Source organism: Notolabrus celidotus, chromosome 21 (assembly GCF_009762535.1).
Source record: "Notolabrus celidotus isolate fNotCel1 chromosome 21, fNotCel1.pri, whole genome shotgun sequence".
NCBI classification, from domain to species: Eukaryota; Metazoa; Chordata; class Actinopteri; order Labriformes; family Labridae; genus Notolabrus; species Notolabrus celidotus.
In genome coordinates, this window is record NC_048292.1 from 6,141,687 (window position 1) to 6,167,517 (window position 25,831).

At 41.2% G+C, this 25,831-nt stretch overlaps 1 protein-coding gene across 1 annotated transcript in view; it reads right to left on the reverse strand.

The window, feature by feature from the left end:
* The window catches only part of sema3c (sema domain, immunoglobulin domain (Ig), short basic domain, secreted, (semaphorin) 3C), a 61,693-nt gene that overhangs the window by 12,976 nt on the left and 22,886 nt on the right, over positions 1-25,831 (reverse strand). The window contains exons 3-12 of the mRNA XM_034674142.1: positions 24,661-24,821; positions 23,980-24,042; positions 14,681-14,800; positions 11,333-11,423; positions 9,302-9,421; positions 7,510-7,652; positions 7,310-7,424; positions 6,770-6,839; positions 3,709-3,853; positions 958-1,180 (exon numbers count right to left, since the gene is read on the reverse strand). Of these exons, the coding sequence (XP_034530033.1) occupies positions 958-1,180; positions 3,709-3,853; positions 6,770-6,839; positions 7,310-7,424; positions 7,510-7,652; positions 9,302-9,421; positions 11,333-11,423; positions 14,681-14,800; positions 23,980-24,042; positions 24,661-24,821 (1,251 nt within the window). The remainder of the gene's footprint in view (positions 1-957; positions 1,181-3,708; positions 3,854-6,769; positions 6,840-7,309; positions 7,425-7,509; positions 7,653-9,301; positions 9,422-11,332; positions 11,424-14,680; positions 14,801-23,979; positions 24,043-24,660; positions 24,822-25,831) is intronic.

A 25,831-nucleotide genomic window follows, 5' to 3' on the forward strand; every position in this document is an offset into this window, starting at 1 on the left:
TTTGTTTTTTTAACCGGAAGATAATACCGCCGACCTGAGGGCATGATTTTGAATTCACTGCCAAGAATCTCCAGTTTTAATGTTGTGGTGTAATTGGTTGTACGCTGACTGAAAAACAAATTGCCCTCCCCGGGGATACTAAAGAACCTTGAACCAACGGGATATACGATCAGATATCAGGCACTCTGTGGATTGTCACGTGGCGTGGAACGGTAGCCAATCAGGAAGCAAGCTGACTGAAGCAGGAAGCATGACAAACACAGCCATGGTGACGATAGTAAACGGGAAGCACAAAGTTAGATGGTCGTCAACTTGTTGATTTTTGGCAACAACGCAAGTGTTTGAGGAGCTGGACACACATCACTACAGCAGTGGATGAACCAGGTAGCTCAGCAGCTAGCAGCGTTTAGTTTGATAACCATCTTTTTGTCGGCCATGTTGGTGTCCTCTAAAGTCTGACTGTGAGAGATGTTAATCTTCAATTCAGAGAGTGTAAACTGAATGAATCTGAGAGTGTGTGGAGAGCTGTCGGTCGTATCGTTGCTCTCCACACACCATAAAAACTAAGCAGCTCAATCTGTCAGTGTTTGTCCTCACCTGTGGCTCTCTCACTTCTTCAACATCTGTTAAGGTTTTAAAGTCTTGAAGTGTTGCTTCAGGAATCCTTTCTCAAATAGTTCTACATTTTTGTTGACTTATAAAAAGCTTGGATGTACTGTTATAAGAATATTTGCAGGGAGCACACGGGTACACACAGGTGTCTGGTAGACTCCAGTACTCTGCAATTATAGACCCCAGGGACAGAAAGTATTTATCATCGTTGCAGGATCCAACATGAACTGTATGTCTCAGTGTTTTCAGTGACTTCTTTGTCTTAAAGATCCAAGTACTAAAAGGCTGCACAGACCCCGCTACTTAGCTAAGCTTAGGCAGATTCCACACTGTCCACATTCATACCTGTGCCCAGGAACAGCACCTGATAGTTGCCATCAGCAGCCGTGACCTGGTCCACTGCCACAGAGGTGTATTTGTAGTCGGCGTTAGTCCGGACCACCAGAGGCCTCCTCCCTATGGGGTATATAGGGTTGAACATGACCGGATGGTTCCGTACAAAGGTCACTACGTCATCTGGGAACTCCTTTGTGGTCTGGATGTCAGGTGTGAAGGCTCCACCGGGACACTGGAGACAAAGAGTTCAACATAAATAATTAGAGTCTGCTTAAAAAAAACAACAGCTCATAATCATTCAAAACTGTGGCTTTGAATTGAGTGTTTTTTAAGTTTCTACATGGCTGTTATTAAAATAATAACATGTACGTAAATATATATACATGTATTTACTACCCAGCTTTCTTCCTTATCTTCCAGCTGTGTAAGATGCTTGATTCTGATTGGTTAAAAACCCTTGTAAACCCTTCAACAACCCCTTGACAACGGTTATTAACTTTCACTAACATGAGCAACGGCAGAGTCAATGACGCCGTGTCATATCAATTAGTGGGAAAAGAGTTCTGGCACATTAAAGTTCTCCTTGTTGACACCATAGACCGTAAGGTGAGGTAAAACTGTTAGCTTATGTTAGCATTATATTGGTAAACAATGTGGTTTGAGAAGAAGGAGAGCTGGATGAAGACAGTTTAATGTTAAATCAGCTGAAACTGGCAGAAAATAATCCATCACCATGGAACGCTAATTATCATGGAATCACGATTTTTTTGAAACAGTACACATAAATAATTTTAAATCAATAAAATAATCTTTGAATCAATGTTTTTTCTGCGGTAGTGGTAAAAGTGGGATAATATATGGTAAGCAGGTGGTAATGGGGGGGGGTGTCGGGATTCTATTTCCCATAACCACCTGCTAACTATACATTATCTCTTACATATGTCGGTCACATTTCCCCAAAAACGTATACTCCTGTTAGCGGCAGGCTGCACAACATGGAGGATATTTACAATATGAGACGTTCAAAGTTGATACATTTGACTCATTTATGTTTAAAGGTGTGTCAACGTCAAAGCTCTGAGAAGGAGGAACGCTGAAGGAGGACAGAAATGTGGACATTAATATTCCTGCAGAAGTCCTCTTCACCTCTTCTAATGTTAAATTCAATGGGAGTGTTCACTTTAACAAGAGTTACAACAAATAAACAGGCTCAGGTTTGAACGTAACCCTGGATTAAAATTCATCCAGGAAGAAGGCTGATAACAATCTATTGCCATAAAATACTGGAATGCTGGAATAGGAGGGACTATTTTTTAAAGCTGTTTAAATAAATGCAGACTGCAATGAGGGTCATTGGAAAGACTGGCAACCCTTCCATACAGGCCATTTATGAACAGTCTGTTCTTGGGCAGGCTCAGAGAATACTTGTAGATCCATTGCACATCCTTTACTCTGAGTATGAACTTTTACTGTCTGGAAGAAGGTACAGAGTCCCCAAGTGTAAATTGAATCGTTTTAAAAACTCCTTTGTGCCGATCTCTATCAGAATTTTAAATAGTAAATATTCTGTTACGGTTGGGACAGTGTTATGGTACTCTCTTCTTTTAAGAGTATGCTGTGTGTTGTATGAATGTGTATTATTTATTGTATTTTTTCTTCTTTATTTATGTGTTCTTGTGTCATTGTGGTGATTTTTGAAGGAGCAGGTAACGTGCAGCACTGATGTCAAAGACAAATTTCTCTACAGGGACAATAAAGGACATCGTATCGCATAAATCAACTTTTTTTTCCAAGTTATATTTTTGGGCATTTTTTCCTCTATTTGATAGGACAGCTGAAGAGAGATAGGAAATGTGGGGAGTAGAGTAGGGAAGGACATGCAGTAAATGGTCCAGGCTGGAATCGAGCCTGCGACCTCTGAGACGAGGGCTATAGCCACTGTTTAAGGGGGGCGCACGAAGACCGCTGGGCCAATGGCGCCCCAAATAAATCTACTTTAAACCAACATTTGTGTCAACTTGTTTGTAGCTGTCGTTAATAGCCATAGTTAATATTAAAACTGATTCCCATGGGGTGGCTGCACGGTGGTGCAGTGGGTAGCACTGGTGCCTCACAGCTAGAAGGTTCCTGGTTCGAATCCCCGGCCGGGGAGAACATGCAAACTCCATGTTCTCCGTGTGCATGCGTGGGTTCTCTCCGGGTACTCTGGCTTCCTCCCACAGTCCAAAAACTCACCAGGTTGTTTGATCACTCTAAATTGCCCGTAGGTGTGAGTGTGTGCGTGAATGGTTGTCTGTCTCTCTGTGTTAGCTCTGTGATGGGTTGGCGAACTGTCCAGGGTGTACCCTGCCTTCCGCCCGAAGCCAGCTGGGATAGGCTCCAGCCCCCCGTGACCCCTAACGGGATAAGCAGTCAAGATAATGGATGGATGGATTCCCATGGCTTTTGGCAAACCAAATATATTTTACAGGACTGATGGAGTATTTGGGGATTGTTTGCACACTGGCTTGATTCTGACTGCGTAAGAATACAGTTGAGCTATGTTGTCATTCTTTTTGAAGCAATGGCTGCTAAATCTTTGATGTCACTCATACATTTTTTAAAAGGACTCCAGTTTTACAGGATATCTCCCTTCCTGCTCCTTTATCTGGCGTGCAGTGAGAAAGGAGGTAACGCTGACATTCATATTTCATACGAGGTTTTGTTTAAGAATCATGCACTGAAACAACAAACCAACGGATGACCCAGAAATGAACTCACCGTCCCGGGCCTCGGGTAGGGGATGCGTCCCTGGAAAGCCACCCACTGAAAGTTGGGCCCCTCTCTGTGAGCGAAGGGTCCGTTGAAGACGGTGAGGATGTCGGCCATGTTGTACACACACACTGCCGAGCCTTTAAACACGGAGCTGAGGAAATGAGATGCATAGTTTCAAAGAAAGACAACAGAGAACCACCTAGATTAAATATTCTGCAGCTGGTTTTTAAGATCTCTGTTTTTCTGAGTCATGCAATCTGGGCGGAACTGTTGCCTCTCTCCAGCAGGGCCGGCTCACCTATTCCCCCCTCGTCTGATCTGATGTGGTTGGCTCAGTTATGTAAAACCACTCTGCTTTACACATAAAAGCAGCTGTGTTGAAAGGGGGGGCAGAAGCCGGAGGAGGAAACACAGCATTGAGATAGAAATAACACAAGGCCAAAGGACCTGGAGGACCTGGCTGTTAGATTTGGCTGAGCTCTGTGAGCCATGATACGCTGCTGCAGCTTCTCTGTGATCCTGAGGTAACCAGTGTGTGGAGGGCTGGGTTAACCACACAGAATCAATTCAAGATTCGAACGGATAGATCGAGTGCTTGTTCCTTTAAACCCTGACTTTGACCCTGCTGAGTGGTTTGATCATTATTGAGCAGTTTTGTCCTCACACAGAGGTCAGGAAAGTGTTCAACTTAATGATCTGTGATTCACTTAAGTAGCAGAAGCACCTTAAAACCTCATAGTGCATAGTGTTTAATATGTTCTTATTAAATCACACCAAGGACTGAGTTAGCTTTATAAGTAGAGAAATATCTCCTACATCTAAAGCTGGATCATATTAGATATTCATAGTGGAAGAGGTAAAATCAGGGCGAGTGTCCTGAGACTACTTTTGAAAAGTTGACCTGTCAGAAATAGTTTCCATATTAGGAAGTACGAGAAACCAACTGGGTGTTTTAAACTGGTGTGAAATTAAAAAAGGAACATAAATAAGTCTGAGGATACGTCAGTGAAACAGTTTGTTACATTTTGTGTGTAAGGCCCTCGTGATGTATTCAGATTTGAGCAGCTGCAGGTGTGTTCACATACAGGACGTCTACAGAAGTGCCTAAGTGTGGTTTGCCAATCTAGCTCGTTATCTCTTTCACCTGTGCAATTATCTGCACCTGGGTTACTGAACCAGGGGCATGTTGAGACATGTCACCACCCTGAGTCTCCTAACCCCCATTCATGATGACTCAGATACTTTGACCACTACTCACCCCTCCTTTACTAGACCCCTACCCATCCCTCTGTTCCACAACCTCTACTCATCCCTTCTTTCTTCGACTCCACTAAAACCCCCTTTCCTCAGTCCCTAGCATTCTGTCCTTACCTCGAACCCTACCCATCCCTACTTCCTCAACTCCTACATAACTCTCCTTTCCTCGATCCCTACTTATCCCTCCATTCCTCGACCCCCTACCCATCCCTCCTTACCTCAATTCCTCCTTATCCCTCCATTCCTCAACCCCACTAAACCCCCATTTCCTCAGTCCCTAGCCATCTGTCCTTGCCTTGACCTCTCATCCCTCCTGTAGAGTAGAGGTCAAGGAAAGGAGGGAGGGGTAGAGACCCCTCCCTCCTTTCCACGACGCCTACTCATCCCACCTGTCCTCGACCCCTACTCATCCCTCCTTCGCTCAAACCTAACCCATCCCTCTTTTCTTCAACCCCTACTCAACCCTCCTTTCCTCGACCCCTACTCAACCCTCCGTTCCTCGACCCCTACCCATCCCTCCTTACCTCAATTCCTCATTATCCCTCCATTCCTCAACCCCACTAAACCCCCATTTCCTCAGTCCCTAGCCATCTGTCCTTGCCTTGACCATCCCTCCTGTAGAGTAGAGGTCAAGGAAAGGAGAGAGGGGTCTCTACCCCTCCCTCCTTTCCTCGACGCCTACTCATCCCACCTGTCCTCGACCCCTACTCATCCCTCCTTCGCTTGAACCTAACCCATCCCTCTTTTCTTCAACCCCTACTCAACCCTCCTTTCCTCGACCCCTACTCATCCCTCCGTTCCTCAACCCCTACCCATCCCTCCTTACATCAATTCCTCCTTATCCCTCCTTTCCTCGACCCCACTAAACCCCCCTTTCCTCAGTCCCTAGCCATCTGTCCTTGCCTTGACCTCTACTCATCCCTCCCTGCCTAAATTCTTAGAACTGTTCTATCGTGTGGTTTTGTTTTGATGTTCAGTGATGTGGTTTTATTTAGGTACTACAGTTGGTCCTGTTACAAATATAATCATACCGAACTAGGGCGTGATCTTGTTAGTGAACAGACATCTGTCCAGGATGAACCCAGAGAGGTCAGACAGGTGCTAAAGTATCTTGGACTGTTGATAACATTACTGTTAGCCAGCTCAGTAACATTAGCCTCTGAAAGTGACTCTTCCACTGGGCCTGATATGTTCTGTCAGTTCAAATTCAGATGGACTGCTGTCGTCCTGCAGGACCTGTCTTAGACCCCTGCAGTGATCCCACTGCGGCAGAACATTGAGAAAGGCAGGATGCACATTTATGCACAACAGACTGTAGACTGTCAGATCAGTAAACGTAATTTCTAGACATGCCGACAGGATCATATGTAAATATAGATAAATATATATACATCTTTGTTGTTTTTGTGTCTGCATGCTGAGAATCGAGTCTTGGGTTTCACCTTTCTGAAAAATGCTATTATTGAGTCCTCTCTGTTCTCAAAACTCCTGCTGTGTATCATTACCCCTGCTCATGGAACACATCCAGCAACACATATCTCGTATCAATACGTACTATAAATACATCCCATGCACTTTGTCAGCAGAATAAAAATCTGCTGCTTGTGATCAGATGCACAGAAGATCAAAACTACAGCCATGTAACTAACAGATCTAACCAACATCTGAAGAAGCGACATGACACACAGCGTCTCTGTGTAACCGGCCCTCTGACAAGCATGTCTCCCCCTGCTGGGATGCAGACGGTGATTAACATAACCACTGAGGCCTGCAGGAATGTTACAGTTGGCTTCACTGTCAGCAGACTTACCTTGTGGATGTGAAGACTCCAAACACCAACAGGCCCTTGGGCTGGTCGGTTTCCAGTAAAAACATACTTTCTGAGAGAGAAAACACACGTGCACACAGAGAAAGATGTTAGATACTTTCTGCAGATCCCCGGTGTGCCACGTCACCTCATCATGCAGGTAAGTTTGCAAAAAAGTGATACAAATCTGCACATGTTGACTGACGGATTGGTCACACGGACTTACTGGAAAAGTGGGGTAAAATGCTGCAAGCTGGTGTTTGTACTTTGCAAAGCTGAGGCTACATAAGGACTGGAGTCTTACACATATATACTCATCCAAGGTAACCAAAAGCAGCAGAATAAATGTTATGAAAACTGATCTCTTAGGTCTAAAGGTCTGATCCAGACCAAACAGGAGGTGTTGTGGTTTGTTTGTGGAAAACAAACCTTGGAATTGAAATACAGCTTTTTCAGGGATAAGTATGGTCTCTGGCTACAAACTGGGAATAAATCAAACAAATGAACATCACGCTGGTTTCTGTGGTCCACTGTTTTACTGACCTAGTTCGTCAAAGTGGGTCTCTGTGCCGTCTTCCTCCAACACTGAACACACCATACGGGCCTTCAGAAAGGTGGTCCACTTGTTCACCAGGCTCCGCTGCCCTCCGATGTCACTCTAGATATAAAAAAGCTGCTTTTAAAAACACAGAACAACAACACCAAGAGAGCTGCTTTACTCAGGTAGAGATAATAGCACCCACCGGACACACTCTGGCCACCATGGTGTGGATATTCTTAGTGTTTCCACTGTTGTCTGTTAGCCTCTCACGGAAGAAGAAATACAGTTTAGCGTCATTTGGGTCGGTTCCATCTGGTATCAGGTGGGCGTCAATGAAGATTGGCTCTGAATACAAGAAAGAAACAAGAGTGGAGTTTAATTTAGATCAACAGATGAATGGAAACATACCTTATCTGGTGTGAATTGATTAACCCTCCTGTTATGTTGTGGGTCAAATTGACCCTTTATAAAGGTGACATATCATGCAAAATCGACTTTTTAATGGTTCTCTACCTGAAATATGTGTCCCTGGCATGTCTACAAACCCCCCGAAAATGAAAAAAATCCATCCTGCCCCTGTTCTGATTTCTCCACCTTTCTGTAAATGTGTGCTGAAACAAGCCGTTTCAGTTTTCAGTGTTTTTCATACGTCACAACGACATCCGGTCTGTAACAGGAAGTCAGAGCTCGGAGCTTGTTCAGCCCATAGACTGTATAAAATACAACTCAACCCCTCCTCTGTTTTTCATTCCCTGCACACGTGTGCTAACAAGGAGCTTAGGAGGGAGGCATGCTAGTTGTAGGCTGTCTTAATAAACACAAAGGTCGGTTTTACTCCCCACGTCTGCAGATTTGAAGATCTAGTGGAAGATTTTTATTTACCATGGATAAGTGCTAGCACTAGTTAGCATAGCCACATAGCTACATGTTTGTAGCTGTGTACCAAAACACACGTCGACATACTGACAAATAAAACAACAAGAAACACAAAATCTGTGACCAATGGTTCAGAAAGGTCCTGCTGCAGGCGCCTCTCCGTCAGGATCAGATTCTGGATCAGATTCAGAGGGTTGAAGTAACGCGGGTCTGTGAGCAGCCGTGTCTATGCAGCCAACATGTAAACATTAGATCAACGTGCTGGAGAGCCGAGGGCACATCCACTTCCTGAGGGGGCGTGGTCAGAGAGCTCATTCTCATTTAAAGGCACAGACACAGTAAACAGCCTGTTCTGAGCAGGGCTGAAAAAGAGGGGTTTACAGGCAGACCAAAATCTGATTTCAAAGTGTTTTTTTGAGCATAAACTTTAAAGACATGTTTTGGGGACCTCTTAGAACCAATATATTTTGATGAAAAAGAGCATAATATGTCACCTTTAAAGTAAAAAAATATATAAAAAATGTCAAAAGTATTTTTTTGGTATGAAACTTCTTCTGCTTAGCTTAATAGGTGAAATGAACATATAAAATGAAAATGGTTGATTTCACATATTTGCAACCCCCTTGCATTTATAGATAAAGATACTGATTGTGGGTCAATTTGACCCGGTAGTCAAGGTGGAGGCTAAAAGGGGTCAGAAGTGTCAAATACTAATTGTTTCTTTGCAACTGTGTGACATATTTCACCCCAATCCTACACACACGCACACACACACCGAACCTTTTATTTTACTAAATTTCCCCCTGGGATAAATAAAGTATTTCTGATTCTGATTCTGATTTTAACATGAATTTTCATTAAAAACGAGTGAGTTATCCTCATTAAACCATAATCTGTGAGGACTAAAGAACACTATTGCACTGAATATTGATTTAAATGCTTATTAATGGAGTTAATAATGAGAATAAATAAATGCTTATTGGGATTTTTTGGGGTTCTGACACTTTTTGATAATTAAATATGCCCCGGGTCAAATTGACCCCGGAACATTATTGCTGTTCCTGAGAAACGAACACAACAGGAGGGTTAAAGAGCCATTGAATAATGTTTGCACTAACCACTGAGCCACTTAGAGTTGTGCTGATCTGTGCGCACTGCGTTCCTCTTGGTCAGGCTCCTGAAGATGGCAGCATCTGTCCCCATGAAGTCAATGTACATGCCTGAGAACAGCTCCTGATCTGCAAGACAGATACAAACAGACAAATCAGCAAAATGCTCACAAACGTATGAATCCTAAAGAGATAATAAATCAAAGAAAACCTTAAAAACTCTGTATTCTGTGACGTGGTTTACAGTCTGTGTGTGTCCCGCTGCTAATAAGAGGCTTTGTGATCGTCACTATCCGCGTCATGCTTTTTATCATTCCTTCACTCTCACTTCATTACCCATCAGTTCCAGGCCATGTGTTTTGGAGGATTCGGGGTATGTGGCCTGAATCCAACTTGGCTCACTAAGCAGCGAGTGTCAACAGCACAGAGGCTCTGAAACATGACAGAGATGGGCCGCTGATTTTTTATCAAGCCCAGATTCTTCCTCTGATTGTCCTCCTCGGCTTGGAGTGCTGCTTTGTGATTTGCCTTTGACCCTGGCTCTATCTGGTGCGGCTCTTTACCTCCCTGCCCCATTCAGGTTATTCAACCCTCTCCCCTCTGCCTCGCCTACTGGGTGTCTCTGAAGGCGCTCACTAGCTGGCAGAGCTGCTGCTGACACGGCCATGCTCAGGTGTCAGAAATCAGAGCTGAGGGTGCAATGTGACGCCCTTAGCCATGTCAACAGCAACCCAACACTGCTCGACCAACCAGAGATCAAAGAAGAGGGAAAAGGGGAGAGGGGAGGAGAAAACTTTGATCAAACCTGTCTTTTTAAAGCCTCTGTGAGGAGTTTTCATGTTGTGATGATTCTGGCGCCCCCTCTGGAGGAAGTCTATAGTGTTTTTCTGAGATGAAGACTACATTTCCCATGAGCACCATCACCCTCTGTGTGTCTCTTTGCTTGTTTTTTATTCCTACTTTTCTTTGTTCAGACACTTTTATCAGGATGCAGAGTGATGAGGTCATGTGTTGATTTGTAGCTGCGTCAAAATATTAAGATGTACCCGTTTAACGATACCCGTCACAGCCCCGGTGTCATGATGTGAGCTCTGATGTCCCAATTAAATGTCTGAATGACGTGAATATGGACGTGGATTAACTCTCTAGTCCCCTGAGAGCAGTGAAGCATCCCCACGCCGAGTAGTCGGTGATCAAAGAGTAGTTGGTGATATCATCGTTTTCATGATGTGCATGGACATATCACTGAGGAGTGAGACATCTTGCGTTCTCACTATCTTTGCTGAGACTGGAGTGTGGTTTTCACGACGCAGGGACTTGGAAGCAACAGGTGTAAAAAATGAAGTCAAATAAATTCAGAGGAGTTAGACATCTTGCATCTCCTGCTACGCTAGGAGATGCACTGTGGCTCAGTGGTAGAGTGGGTCATCTCTCAATCACCAGCTTGGGCGTTCAATCCCAAGTCCTGCTGTCCGCATGCTGAAGTGTCCTGGGGTGAGACACGTAACTCCACACTGCCCCCGGTGGCTGAGCCAGCAGTGTGTGAGTTGATTAGTTAATACTGATGGTGCTTTACATAGCAGCCTCTGTATCAGTGTATGAATGTGGTGGGACTGGGTGAACGCGACAGCTTTGTAAACACAGTCTATCTTTAATTTTTAAATAACATGAACCACTTTAAGTATTCCTTTAAGGGCTTCTATTGAAAACAGTAAAAGTCACATCATTTATCAAAGGGCAAAAACTTTCTTTGCTGCAGGCTGTAAACATGTTTGTGTCCACTGTAGAGTTTGGCATTGTGTATGGGCGTCTACAGGGATTGACTCGCTTTTGGAGCCAACCTCAAGTGGCCATTCTTAAAACTGCATTTCTTTATCACTTCTAACTTGGCTGAATTGTTTGACCTGTAGTTTGACATATGAGTGGCTATTTACTTTGGCAACAATACGCATTCATTTTTTCTTTTCAGTAACATCTTTGTAAGTTTCCAGTGGTTTTACACACTCATAAATCACAAGAATGGAAGTAACCAACACCTACTGAGCATGACTGAGACCGTGTTCACTTGAGGGTTGAAGGAGCACCTCCCTTTCCCAGATTCAGTCCTGGAGTCAATGTGAAAAACTTGTTCCTGTCAGAAAGAGAAACGAGGAAATCAGAGAACGTAGAGACATTTTATTTGATACGTCATTCTGTCTCTAACACCATAAAGTAGTAACCCTGCTCATGTTTCCCTCCTTTGAGTTTTGAGGATGCTTAAAAGCAGTCCTGGCTTGGTCTACTTAATCTGGCCCATGGCGAACATTAAAAAAATATCTGTCTGGAAGGAAGTGGAATTTCCCTGCTTATTTCTTGGAACTCCATCTCAGGTGGAACAGCTGCCAAGGACAAGCCTGTCTGCTCCTTTGGGCAGACTGGACTCCAAACAGCTCTTCACCTGAGTTAATTATAGAGCCTCCTGTTCCAACCAATTTAAGTATCATCCCTCGGCTACACTGTAAAAAAAACCATCAGTTTAAACATGTCATGTGGTGTTACATCGGTTCATTTGAGTGCCAATACATCCAAAATGTGTTGTAGAATATTTGTTCAACTTCACTGTAAAAAGGATTGATGACAATGTTTTGATTTAACAGACCTTCATAAAAATCTGTAATGTTGTATTTTTAAGATAAGCAGAGAACCTTTCCAATGCAATGTCAATCATGTTGAATTGCGTAACACAATAGTGACTGAGCTTTGATCCAGTGATGACAGCCCTTGTATTTGCAGCTTTCTTTGTTCAGTCATAAAGGCATTCGCTGGATTCCTTTGGAGTGGGGTCCAAAAACACACCTGCATTTACAGCTTACATCCACAGGGGCCGCCAAAGAGCCAATATGAAGTATCTTGAATTGCTATTCTAAAGCTCAAGCTGTATCCCAACTATAGACTGTATAATAAAGGGACGTAGTATCCGTGACATCACCCATCTATTTCTGAAGTGCTGTTTTGAAGCATATCGTCAGCCATCTTGGAAATGCTGAACTAAACCTAACATCTGTCCAGCTGGTGTGTAGTAAAGAGGCAGGCTTTGAGCCTCCTCACTGACAGCTACAGTGCTACTGATTGTCAATCAAGTCAGCTGTGCCTCTCTTAATGTAAAACTCAGAATCTCAATATCTGTTATGAAAAAATTCACCCCCCTGCACAATGTTCGCCAATAAAATAATGAGCTATACAGACTAAAATTATGTTTTGAACCAGGCTGTAAACATGTTTATTTCTGTTGTAAAGATCAGCTTTTTTGAATGGGTGTGTATGTGGTTTCTGGTACTTCCGGAGCCGGCCTCAAGTGGACACTCAAGGAACTGCAGTTTTTAACACTTCCGCATTGGCTGCAGTTCTATCGGCCAGAGTTTCATGCTTGGTCCCAACTCAGGGGCTGCATCCTTTGAAGGACCTGGCGTGCACAGACAGCCCAGGCTGAACTGAATTGAGACGGTAGCATTATCAGCTAATCCTTCCTGTTTCTATTGTGTTCATCTGATCTTGTTAACTCTACCTTATTTTTAACTTTTATTTCCACTCTTACTTATTTTATTAATTTTACTGTGTTGATTTTCTTTTCTTTTTTAAGTATTTTGTTTTTTAAAGTTGTGCCTTTTATAATTTTACCATTGCTGTTGTTTTCTTACTGTCTGTTACTCTGTGAAGCACTTTGGGCTGCATGTTTTTATGTATGAAAGGTGCTTTATAAATAAAGTTGAGTTGAGTTGAGTTGAGTTGAGTTGAGTTGAGTTGAGTTTCTAGCCCTGAAATAGCGCAGCACCTGTTGCCTATCAAAGAGTATCTAACTGGCTAACGTAATAATAATAACATAGCTAGCTAGTCACGTAACTTAGCCACCAATGCCCACATTTTAAAGATAATTTTAAGAGTAAAGGCATCTGTCTATTTTTTTTTAGCTATTTAGCTGAAACCAAATACAATTGTTGAATCATTTATTACTCAAAACAAATAATCCAACAGATTTTTATGACTGAATCAAAGACCAGTGTACTGGACATTTATTGTACTCTATAAATAACTTTCATTTGAGAGGAGAAGAATTATTGGCACAGGAAAGAAACCAAACTTTTCTGCACTCTCATCAAGTTTCAAACAGTTTCAGAGTTCGGGGACGGAGCTTTTCCTCAGCTGTCTTCTTTCACTTAACAAATTCCTTTTCTTGAAAAACCAACATGCTTGACCTCCAAAGTTGCAAGCAGAGCAGTCTAACTTTCAAACTAAAACCCCCAAACGACAAAAAGGCACCGCAGTGTAGTGTGGAAAGAGCAGGGCTTCGAATTGCTCTCGCTCTGCTTATTAGAACCTGGCAGCCGACGAGAGTCTGTGGCTAAATGTTATTCAGCGGATGAGCACTTTTCTCCTGGAGGGCTTTTCCTGCTCCCGCTTACAGATCTGTGTGGCCGGAGATGAGAGCAGAGAATTCTGTTCCATTTCTCCCTCCTATGCTCAGCATCTCTCCTCATGTGGCATTCCGGCTGATTACATAAAAATGTGGCTCGTATAAAGTTATGGAGGCTGTAACAATTGTTTTTCACCACATGATGCTTGTAAATTCTTTGCAGATCAGTCAAAGAGTTCGCTTTTGTTAGAATCAACCACGTTGTAATGCTACACATGCATGTGATTGCATGAAAGGTCAAACTGTGACGAGGCTGTGTCAGCTTGAGTTCGGGTTGTTGTCACTTCTTTTTAACATTTCTATCACTTTGTGTGTCTGAGATACGGTGCCCTTGTTTCTCCCAGTAGAACGTGTTTTAACGACAATCAATTTTAATTAATCAGCTACCATATAATGTTATTTCTCTATATAATTAATACAAAATAACAACCTTAATAATAATAAATATCTCATAGAGGCTCCTCAATTATAACTTAGTCCCCTTCACTTAAGGTATTTTTTGTTTACTCACTCTGGGTGGCAGCATTCCCACTTCTTTGATTCTGTTGGGCTTCAGGGGGGAAATAAACCTACACTTCAGGTGTTTTCAGAGGTTACTGTATGAGCAGTGGTTTGCTGTCCCAACAGATTAATAACCACATTTGTCTCATTAACCTAATTAAGGGAATGTAATTAATGTTTTTCAAACAGCCACAAGGGAAGCACTGCAGATTCTTCTTTCGCTTATTATTTAAAGCTTAAAAACTGCTCCATGACCAAACCCTCTTTACGTTTTCATCATTTTAAATTACATCAACCACAAGATAAGAATAAAGGTTTAGCTCCTCAATAGTTCCAGTACTGACTGCGTAAACCACAGAGCCAGTGTCACTAACATGTGGTTTACACAGCCATGAGTTTGTATATATACTGAAGTGAATCTGTCATCGTGAGCTCACCTCTGGTCTGCGGCCCCTGTTGATGTACACACAGACGGGACTGTATGCGCCGCTGCCACACATGAACAGATGAGTTCTGTTGTAAGGCTGCACCACTCGGATAAAGTTCCCACAGCCGTGCTGCAAGAGAGATAAACAGAAGAAAAGAGGCGCTCAGGAAGTTCAGTAGGTCAGACAAAACAATACAAAAAGACACTCAGAGGAATCCAAGTGAAATATTAAATCATAGTGAAATATTAAATCCCAGTGAAATACGAAATCAGTGTGAAATAATAACTCATGGTGAAATAATACATCATAGTGAAATAGTAAATCCCAGTGAAATATGAAATCACTGTGAAATAATGAATCATGGTGAAGTAATAAATCATAGTGAAATATTGAATTACAGTAACATTTCAAATTACAGTGAAATATTAAATCATAGTGAAATGTTGAATGATAGTGAATATTAAATTATAGTGAAATATTAAATCACTGTGAAATAATAAATCATAGTGAAATATTGAATTACAGTGAAATATGAAACCCCAGTGAAATATCAAATCATAGCGAAATATCAAATCATAGTAAAATGTTAAGTCGTAGTGAAATAATAAGTCATAGTGAAATATCAAATCACTGAAATAATAAATCATAGTGAAATATTGAATTACAGTAACATTTTAAATTACAATGAAATATGAAATCCCAGTGAAATATTGAATAATAGTGAAATGTTGAGTCATAGTAAAATATTATATCCCAGTAAAATATTAAATCACAGTGAAATATTAAGCATTTTAAATTACAGTGACATATTGAATTACAGTGAAATATTAATTCTCAGTAAAATATTAAATCATAGTGAAATATCAAGCATTTTAAATTACAATGAAATATTGAATTACAGTGAAATATTAATTCTCAGTAAAATATTAAATCATAGTGAAATATGACATCACAGTGAAATATTGAATTACAATGAAATAGTAAATCCCAGTGAAATATTAAGTCATAGTGAAATGTTGAATAATAATTAAATATTAAATCATAGTGAAATATCAAGCATTTTAAAATACAATGAAATATTGAATTACAGTAATACAGTAAATCCCAGTAAAATATTAAATGATAGTGAAATGTTGAATCACAGTGAAATTTTGAATCATAGTGAAATATTAAATCATAGTGAAAAAAAATCATAGTGCAATAATAAATCATAGTGAAATAATACACCATTGTGAAATATTAAATCATAGTGACATGTTGAATCACAGTGAATAATAAATCATAGTGAAATATTAAATCATAGTGAAATAATAAATCCCAGTGAAATGTGACATACAGTAAAATACTAAATGACAGTTAATTTCTTAATCACAGTGAAATATTAAAACAGTGAAATTTTAAATCACAGTGAAAAAACATCATAGTGCAATAATAAATCATAGTGAAATGTTGAATCACAGTGAAATAGTAAATCCCAGTGAAATATTAAGTCATAGTGAAATGTTGAATCATAATGAAATATTAAATCATAGTGAAATATCAAGCATTTTAAATTACAATGAAATACTGAATTACAGTAATACAGTAAATCCCAGTAAAATATTAAATGATAGTGAAATGTTGAATCACAGTGAAATTTTGAATCATAGTGAAATATTAAATCATAGTGAAAAAAAATCATAGTGCAATAATAAATCATAGTGAAATAATACACCATTGTGAAATATTAAATCATAGTGACATGTTGAATCACAGTGAATAATAAATCATAGTGAAATATTAAATCATAGTGAAATAATAAATCCCAGTGAAATGTGACATACAGTAAAATACTAAATGACAGTTAATTTCTTAATCACAGTGAAATATTAAAACAGTGAAATTTTAAATCACAGTGAAAAAACATCATAGTGCAATAATAAATCATAGTGAAATGTTGAATCACAGTGAAATAGTAAATCCCAGTGAAATATTAAGTCATAGTGAAATGTTGAATCATAATGAAATATTAAATCATAGTGAAATATCAAGCATTTTAAATTACAATGAAATACTGAATTACAGTAATACAGTAAATCCCAGTAAAATATTAAATGATAGTGAAATGTTGAATCACAGTGAAATTTTGAATCATAGTGAAATATTAAATCATAGTGAAAAAAAATCATAGTGCAATAATAAATCATAGTGAAATAATACACCATTGTGAAATATTAAATCATAGTGACATGTTGAATCACAGTGAATAATAAATCATAGTGAAATATTAAATCCCAGTGAAATGTGACATCACAGTGAAATACTGAATGACAGTTAGCTTCTTAATCACAGTGAAATATTAAAACAGTGAAATTTTAAATCACAGGGAAATTTTGAATTTCAGTGAAATATTGAATTATGGTAAAATATTACATCTAATTTGAAGTGTTTGAGGTGAATTTGAAGAGGTGGTCTTCTGTATGAGCACTGAAATAAATGAATATAACTCTGTAACCCTTCACTGCATTAATTTAATGTATTACTGTATTACAGTGATGACTCACTGCACTCAAACACACAGGACAGAGGATAAGGTCTGGTTCCTGGTGTACAGCCAAGGTGAAAGGAACTTGTTTATCTCTCCTTAAGTATCCTATTCCATATGAGGGAGCAGCTCAGACTTATCGCACTTGCTGTGATGGTTATACAATCACTTGCTGCACAATCAAACCAACACACAGCTCACGGGTCTGGTATTAAGGCCAGTGGAATAAGAGCGTCACGACATACAGTATGTGATATATATCTGTAAGGGAGATACCGATCCCCCACCACGTCTGCTTCCAAACAGCAGCAGCAGCAGAGCTTGAGTCTGTGGCATGTTGAGGTTGCAGGAAACGAGGAGGGAAGGGAAGAAAAGAAACAGGGAGGAGAGGAAGACGTGTCCAGGGAGCTGTCAGAAACTTGGCTGTGGCTGCAGGAATGGCAGCTGCTGCAGATCACGGTCGGTGCACTGCGCCTCTGAGAGCTATCGATGAAAAAACCACTGAGTTTTTAACCATCACACCCATTTCTGTTATTTGTGCTTCTCCTCTGTCTATTTTGCTTTTCCTCACATTTACCACCAAGTCAACTCATAACACACTCTGGGGCTCTGGGCCTGCGGAGGCAGAGTACACGCTTTCTTTACTCCAGTAGAAGTACAGATAGTTATGCAAGAACAAGTCAGGTAAAAGGACTGATTCAACTTCTTTACTGCAGTTTAAGTTGCCCAGGGCTAGGCCAGACCATCAGTCTTAAACAAAGCTAACGACACTTATGATAGACAGACAGGAGGAGAGACTGTTTGCCCGTGACCAGAGATGTCTGCTAAGAAGTTTAAGTAAGCAATAAATAGACATTCAATAACCTACAAATACCTGCCACAGGATTACCACAGTCTACCCCTATAACCCATTAGATAAAAACACTACAAATATTAGAAAATAGAAAATGCATACAACTGATGAGAGAAAAAGACCTCCTACCCAGTGGCGGAGCCAGGGGGTGGCCAGGGGGTGGCCATGGCCACCTCTGAAAACTGATTGGCCTCCCCAGTGGCCACCCTGAAATTCTCAAACATGATTGGCTATTTGCCATGTCAGAGGCATTACTTACATTCAAATCAGCTATTGTGTTGTTGTGTTTCAACCATAGACTGTAAAAAATATGGACATAGTATCCGTGACGTCACCCATCTGTTCCTGAGAGCTGTTTTGAAGCAAATCGACGGCGGCAGCCATATTGGTAATGCGGAACTCAACTAGGCAGAGTGTGACGTAGTGTGAGTCTCTTAGCCAATGGCTGTGTGTTCCCGACCGGGAGTCACGTCAGTCATGTCCTTATTTGGGCAAAACTCATAATCTTAATATCTTCTTAACCGTCACGTTAGAAAAAAATTCACCCCCCGTACAGTGTATGCCATTAGAGAGATTAGCGTTGTAGGGCCAAGCCGTTTTTTGAACCAGGTTGTAAACATGTTTATTAATGCTGCAAAGATCGTCTTTTTCCCATTCATATCTATGTGGTTTCCGGTGTTTCTGCAGCCAGCCTCAAGCGGATTTTCGATGTATTGCAGTTTATATCACTTCCGCATTGGCTTCATCGTTTGAGACCGGAGGTTGCCGCTTGGTTTCAACAAACCGCAGAGACAGTAATTTCTGTGGATTTGAATATTGTTTTTGTTGATGCTTTGACTTTGGACAATCATCTTCATTTTGAGTCCTTAAAGAGTTCAGTTCAGCAGATTTAAATTTTGATACTCTGTGGACTTGCATTTTTAATGTTGATGTTAGAAATTTAAAAAAAATGTAACATTTTAAAAATGGTTTTATAAAAATAAGTTAAAGTAGATGTGATTATTAGCCCTACTAGGTTTGGGGTAAGCCCCTAATGTTTTCCACACCTGGCCACCCCTTAACAGTCAGTGCCCCAGTTTGGCCACCCAGGTCAAAACTATCTGGCACCACCACTGCTCCTAGCTCTCCTTAGATCAACAGAAGGCAACAGAAACTGAGTTTTAACTCTAATCTAATGTGAAAGTTAAACTAACGATGACTAAAACAAAACTTAAGGAGTCAAAAGTCTCTCACAGTGCGTCAAAAGAAAGGCAACAAAGACAAAACCAAACCTTGTTTGTTGCTGTCAATTGTATTTAAAGCAAACTTAAATAAAATAAACAGAAGTCTTTTAATTCTTTAACTCTCATGATGATATTTCATTTATATATATGGTCTTGGTCTTGTCTGGGTCTTGCCCTGCCTTGTTCTTAGTCTTGACTCTGTCCCTAAATGTCTTGATCTTGTCTTGGTTTCGGTGCACTCTGGTCTCGGACATGTCTTGGCCTTGGTTAATGTGGTCTTGACTACAACACTAGTGAGTAGAACTGAAACTCATGGCAAAATGTAAGCACCTTGTAAAGAGTTACTCCAGTGAAGTACAGATCCCTGGAAACTACCTACATGAACGTGCGAGCGTTGGCAATCAGCTGGATGACATCATTTCCTGTTGGAGCATCCTGACTGCTAACAATGCAACTTGAGTTTTTCCACACAGATGCCTTGTTTTTAGTTTCAGTCCTGTCAAGGTGAGGATGACTCACAGACCTGAGGAGGAGTTACCTATGTGGTACCTCTTAAACTCACTACAGAGACCTAACGGTGACAGCTGGCAGCTGGCTGAGAGCCGGTTGTCACGGCTCTGGGAGTGCTCAGATTGAAATCCTGTCTTAGTTTACTTGCACTCTTGCTCAACGGAGCTGCTCAGCTTGTTTACAAAGTGGAAAAAGGGGGGGGGGGGCATATCCATATCCATAATTCAGGTGTTGTGCCTTTACTTGTGTTAACATCAGTAGCTGTCTGAAGTGCAAACGTATGAAGAGAGAAAGTAATCTTCCATTTTGGACGTCACTAGCTAGTCTCCAGAGCACAGCTGACGGCAGTGTGGTTTGTTTGTGACGCAACAGAAGCAACACTTGTATACTGACACGCTGTGAGGTACAATGACAAAGTATTTGGATAAGTTTTACCCTGGCACATTATATAAGCTTCCACAACCTGTTTGTTACAGCGCCAGATAAACATCACCCAGCCTCACTGTTAAGGTTTAAGTGCAGGTCACGTTGAGTTTAATACGGAGGGATTCGAAAATCATCTGAATCACTCTGGTTGGTTTGCTTTACATGTTGGATGCCACCCTGAGGGAAAACTCAATGTGTGGTCAATCTCTGGAGCCCTGTTTCACAACCGTATGATAGAAGAGAGAGGATCTCCAAATATCAGCCACCGATGAGGAGGGTAATCCTAACAGAGGGGTTTCGCTCAAATTGGGAAAACCACAAAATAGGAAAAAGAGACCAAATCAAATATCCTGTGGCGAAAAAAGAATCCCAGAGTTGGAAAGAATGACCAAGAAGTGGAAAAACACACAAGGCAGAAAGAGGAACTGAAATGTTCCAGTGAAGAGAAACTGTGGAGTGAAAACGGGATGACGGGGCCACTGAGTGGATCTTTACAAGGTGGTTCAAGCAAATATTTGTGGGAGCCTTACTGCAACTGTGACTCAGAGCATCCCAAATCACTCGGGGGACCGGAAACAGCTTCTTTATGTGACGGCACATTGTACAAAACTCAGACTCAACTTGTGCATCAAGGGACGGAAAGATGGGGGAGAATGTAGGCCAAACAGGAAGTGCTGGCTGTAGCATGATGTTTTGGATATTAGGGTTTTATCTGATGTAAAAGTTTCTACAGAGGCTTCCTCTTTAAAAAAGTTCTCCCTCTATCCCTCTGTACTCAGCACTGCAGCGTCTATAGGCATCTGTGCCTGCGCTTATCCCAGACAACCCAATTAGATGAGAACAGAGGCAGAGGAGGATTCAGTCTTCTGAGTCTTACTGTATGTCTTCATTAAATCTCCTTCCATCTAACAAGTGCTGCTCTGATTCAGGCGGCCGGGTTTATGAAGTCTCAGAGTCAATGAGCTGCGTCCTATTTGCAAGCTTTTGATTCTGGTTTGTTTTTCTACCATCCTCGATCTGCCCACGCCGCTCTCTGGTTCCCGTGTGGATGCAGACCCTGGAGACAGCTGCTGCCTGCTGCACATGTGGTCAAGGTCTGATCCCTAACAGCTGACAAAACCTTGAGTCTGAACCTTGACCAGGATGCATATAATGGAAGTGATAATTGAAACTTTACATGAGTCGAATGATGCAACAAAGGCAACTTTCAGAACATCCCTGCAGAGCCAGCTTTCATTTAGGACCACAGACAAATGGTGATGTTACAGAAATGTCAACTCCTGCAATTTCACGTTTGTTTTGTCTGATGTTGCCTTCAATGGAAATGCTCACTTTAATGTGGATTATAACAAATAAGCTGGATCAGGTTTGAACTGGACTCTGAATCAAACATTTTATTTTATTTTATTTTATAAGATATAACTTTATTGATCCCCCAGGGGGGAAATTCAGTTGTTACAGCAACCCAGACATAAGTACAATCAAGAAAGAAGTTTCAATAAGTAAAAATAAAAATAGAAAAATAAAGCTAGAATACAATTTAGATATATACAATGTTACAGTTAATGGAGCGCCGCCTGCAAGCTAGTTCAGGCAGACAACTCGAACTGCGCTCATTCATACTGACACGTCATCACCCTCCCTATCAGCTGATCTCAACATCCTCTCATTGGCGGTCTATTCAAGCTGCAAGTCTCCCTGTCTCTGCCTCTGCTTTGCAAGTGCTCCTGCTGTCCTGCTCAGTGCTGTGCGAAAACTTTGTACCCACCTCCTCCCCTGCATCCACTTGCAGGCTCAGAGGGGGGTTAGTCCTATGGTGGATCAAGATGAGTCTTATCCTGTCTTGGTGTTGGGTCTTTGTTAATAATTTGACTTGGAGTACCCTCTGGACCTGCTATGTTTGTAAAAGCGTCTTGAGATAACGGTTGTTGTGATTTGGCTTGATACAGATAAAGATTGATTGATGTTAATTCATAAAACAAGGAGGCTGATCAGAATCAGTTTTCATGGGAACGTTACAGACCGTGGAATCAGATGCTGCCTTCAAACTGAACTCGTAAAGTTGTGAAGTTGTGTGAATGATTGGTTTGGCGTTCAAGTGGTAACACCGCCAAAAGTTGAATCATTGTCCTCTTTGCTTTATAAGTGAAAATGTTAATATTACAATTTTTTTTTCTCATGTGCTGAAATGCCGTACAGAGGAAGAATTCAAAAGACCACAAAGTTAACGATCTAGATTAACACTTGCTGTGGCTTCTATTGGTCCGGTACGTGACTAACATTAATAAAACCACGTTGTACAAGCAGCACTCTCACTAATGTTAGCTAATTTCACTCAACTAACTATAGACCCCATCAGTTACATAATAACGTAATGTATTTGAGTAAAACTGGAGTCCATGGGCTCCAACATTTCTGTGAACATCATCAGACACGTCACATCTCGTGACCTTGATGCTTTCAAAAAATGTAGACTTACAATGTTGTGAATACGTTAAGAGGGGCGTTGATACGGCCATTTGAAAGCACCAAGAGGGACTACTTTTTTAATGTATTTATTTATATATATTTTTGGGGCATTTTTGCCTTTATGGATAGGACAGCTGAAGAGGGACAGGAAATGTGGGGAGTAGAGAGTGGTGGAAGACGTGCAGCAAATGGTTGCGGCTGGGAGTTGAACCAACGACCTTTGCACAAGGACTATAGCCTCTGTATGTGGGGCGCTTAGACCACTAGGCCAGGGGTTCCCAAACTCTACCATGCCAAGGCCCCCAAAACATTAGCTTCTGGCCAGGGACCCCCTTTGCAAACCCACAGACAATGCTTCAAAATATGTAAAGAAACAAACAACAAACACTTTCATTCACTTTTCAATAATAATTACATTTGTTTAGCATAGGAAATTATTAACAAATGTGTTGTAAAAAAAATAAATATATATATATGTATATATTCTATGTTTTTTCCATTCCCTCCAATTTTCTGAGGCCCCCCTAGCGGCCCCACTTTTAAAACCACTGCGCTAGGCCACCAGTAACCCAGGACCACCATCTTTCCTCGGCCTCCCCTCCACCGACCTCAAAAAACTTCAATATGTCCAAAATTCAGCTGCCCGATTACTCACCCACTCCCGCTCCAGAGCCCACATCACACCCATCCTTCAGCACTGGCTCCCGATTCAGCACCAAATCCACTTCAACATCCCGCTCATCACCTACAAAGCCCTCAATAACCTTGCCCCCTCTTACCTGACCGACCTCCTCAAACGCCACTCCCCATCTCACCGCCTCAGATCATCAGATGCCAACCTCCTGTCCCCCTATCACCAAGTCCAAGCACCGCACCTTGGGGGACAGAGCCTTTGCCATCGCTGCCCCCACTCTCTGGAACTCTCTCCCTCCACACATCCGCAACTCTGACTCTCTCCTCTCATTTAAGAACCACCTCAAGACCTTCCTGTTCCAAAAAGCATACCACACATGACCTCTCTGTTTTGTTTTATTTATACGTTTTATTTTTTATTTTTCATCTTATGTAAAGCGTCTTTGAGTACTAAGAAAAGCGCTATATAAATTCTATGAATTATTATTAGTATTATTTAAATCTGTATTTTGGGTAGACTTGTTAGTTCAGTTGGCAGCTGAGCAGGTGGTAATGCAGTTTTGAATCCTAACAAGGTGAGCAACACTCTGATGCTCACTATATTTGATCCCTTCGTTGGCTGAACTCAAAAAAGCCTGAACATATATCTTCAAAAGTTGAGTGCTCTTACTGTCGGGTCCTTTCCCGCCATTTGGCACTCCTCTATCTTGCTTGTAGATGCGGGCCATAACACCTGAAAAAGCAGAAGAGCGTTTAAACAAGTGGGAAATGAGCCCAGGAAGCGAGTCACAGAGTGAGAGTAACACGACATATGCCGCTGTTGAGGTTTGATCATATTTTGTTTACTCAGGCAGAAATCACAGAGAGAGAAATCAACAAACAAACCTAAAAGTTTCAGTTTGGTTTTGAAGTGTGTGTAATTAAAGCCAGCTACACTAAGAGGAAAATGTGTGCCTTTTCAGCCCCAGAAGAGGTGCTTAAAGGTCTTGTTTGATGAATATATTGAGCCATTTACTGAGGGTAAATGAATGCGGCGCCGCGCTCTCCGGGGAACCCTAAATGCTTCTCCATCTGTTTATGCTCTTCATGCCTGTCAATTACACTGAAGATAACTCCTTCACTGCATGCAGAATCAGTTTTCAGAGAGCTCCGGCGTTTTTATGCCTCTCTTGAATAACCCTAAAATTGTACTGATGGCTGCAAATGTGATGTAATTTACATATCATTGCACTGATTAGAATAAATACCTCTCTAACATTTTTTACAAACCTTACATGGTGTTAATTTTATTTTCTATCGCTGTGTTAAAAACAAAATATGAATAACACTCTAATGATAAGTATGTGCAGACCTTTAGCGTGCCATGAGTGATGTTGTTGATGTCCATGGAGAGGACGTGGTCTTTGCAGCCCACATACATCCTGTCCTGGTCCTCGTCCATGTGCAGGATCCTGTAGTCCATCGGCTTGTCTGATATGCTGTAGTGTTCAAAGGACGGGGAGGCCTGAAGGTCTAGGGGACACAAAGAGGAAAAACATTACGATTAGGAAAGGTTTTCTGACTCCAAACAAGTCGACATTAATATCTCATAGTTGGGCCACTAACAGCTACAAACCTATCCTTACCAAGACGGCTTAAAGACCAACAGGAAACAGAAAAAACTTTAAGGGCCTGTGTCCACTAACAGCTTTTTTTGTACTGGCAGCGCCATGGCCTCAGAGCTTTTCAGACCTTATGCATAGATTATAGATTATTTTAAGCTCATCCAAAGGTGAACTGATGTCTTGCTCTGAAAAATTTGAGCACAACAATGCTTATAAAATTTGCACTGCAGTAACCTCCAGCTCTCAGCAGAAGGTAAATATTACAGTCTAACTGCGCCGAGCTGTTAGCGCCAGTGGTAGCAAGTCAGCTGTTCTTTGTAATGAGGCTCATTTGAACAATAAAGGGCCTGTTTTACTCCAAATGAATGTGTAATGGATCATTTTAAATGTATGCAAACCACATTAGTGCACAAGGACATTGTTTGCTCAGCAGTGCAGTTTGTGGAGCATTTAACCCTTTGTGGTGCTTTGTGAATTCAACAATGACTTTGAGGTTTATTTGCAGATTTAGCGGGCGCAAAAAGCAGTGCAATCCTTGAGTGAATCAGGCCCTGTGTGTGGAAAGTTACTTAGATGAGACCTCCCCCATGGTTGTTGACAAAGCTGCTACTAGAAGCCAGGCCCCTTCTTGATTCTGATTGGTTATTTCATTCTTTATTATACGATTAAAGGTTGAAAGAAAATACAGAGAGTAAAGGTCTTTTTCTAACTTACAGGTGGTAATTATTTTGCATTTATATAGAGTTGAGACTGTTGTAGATTACAGCTCTTTGGATTTTCATCATGAGACTCAATGACTTTAACATATATTAAAAGTGGTAAGCAGAATACTGAACAACTTTTAGCATCTTATGAAAATATTTCCATAATCCTAAAGAGACTCCCTTAACAATCTGAGAAAAGAAACTGGCTTGCATT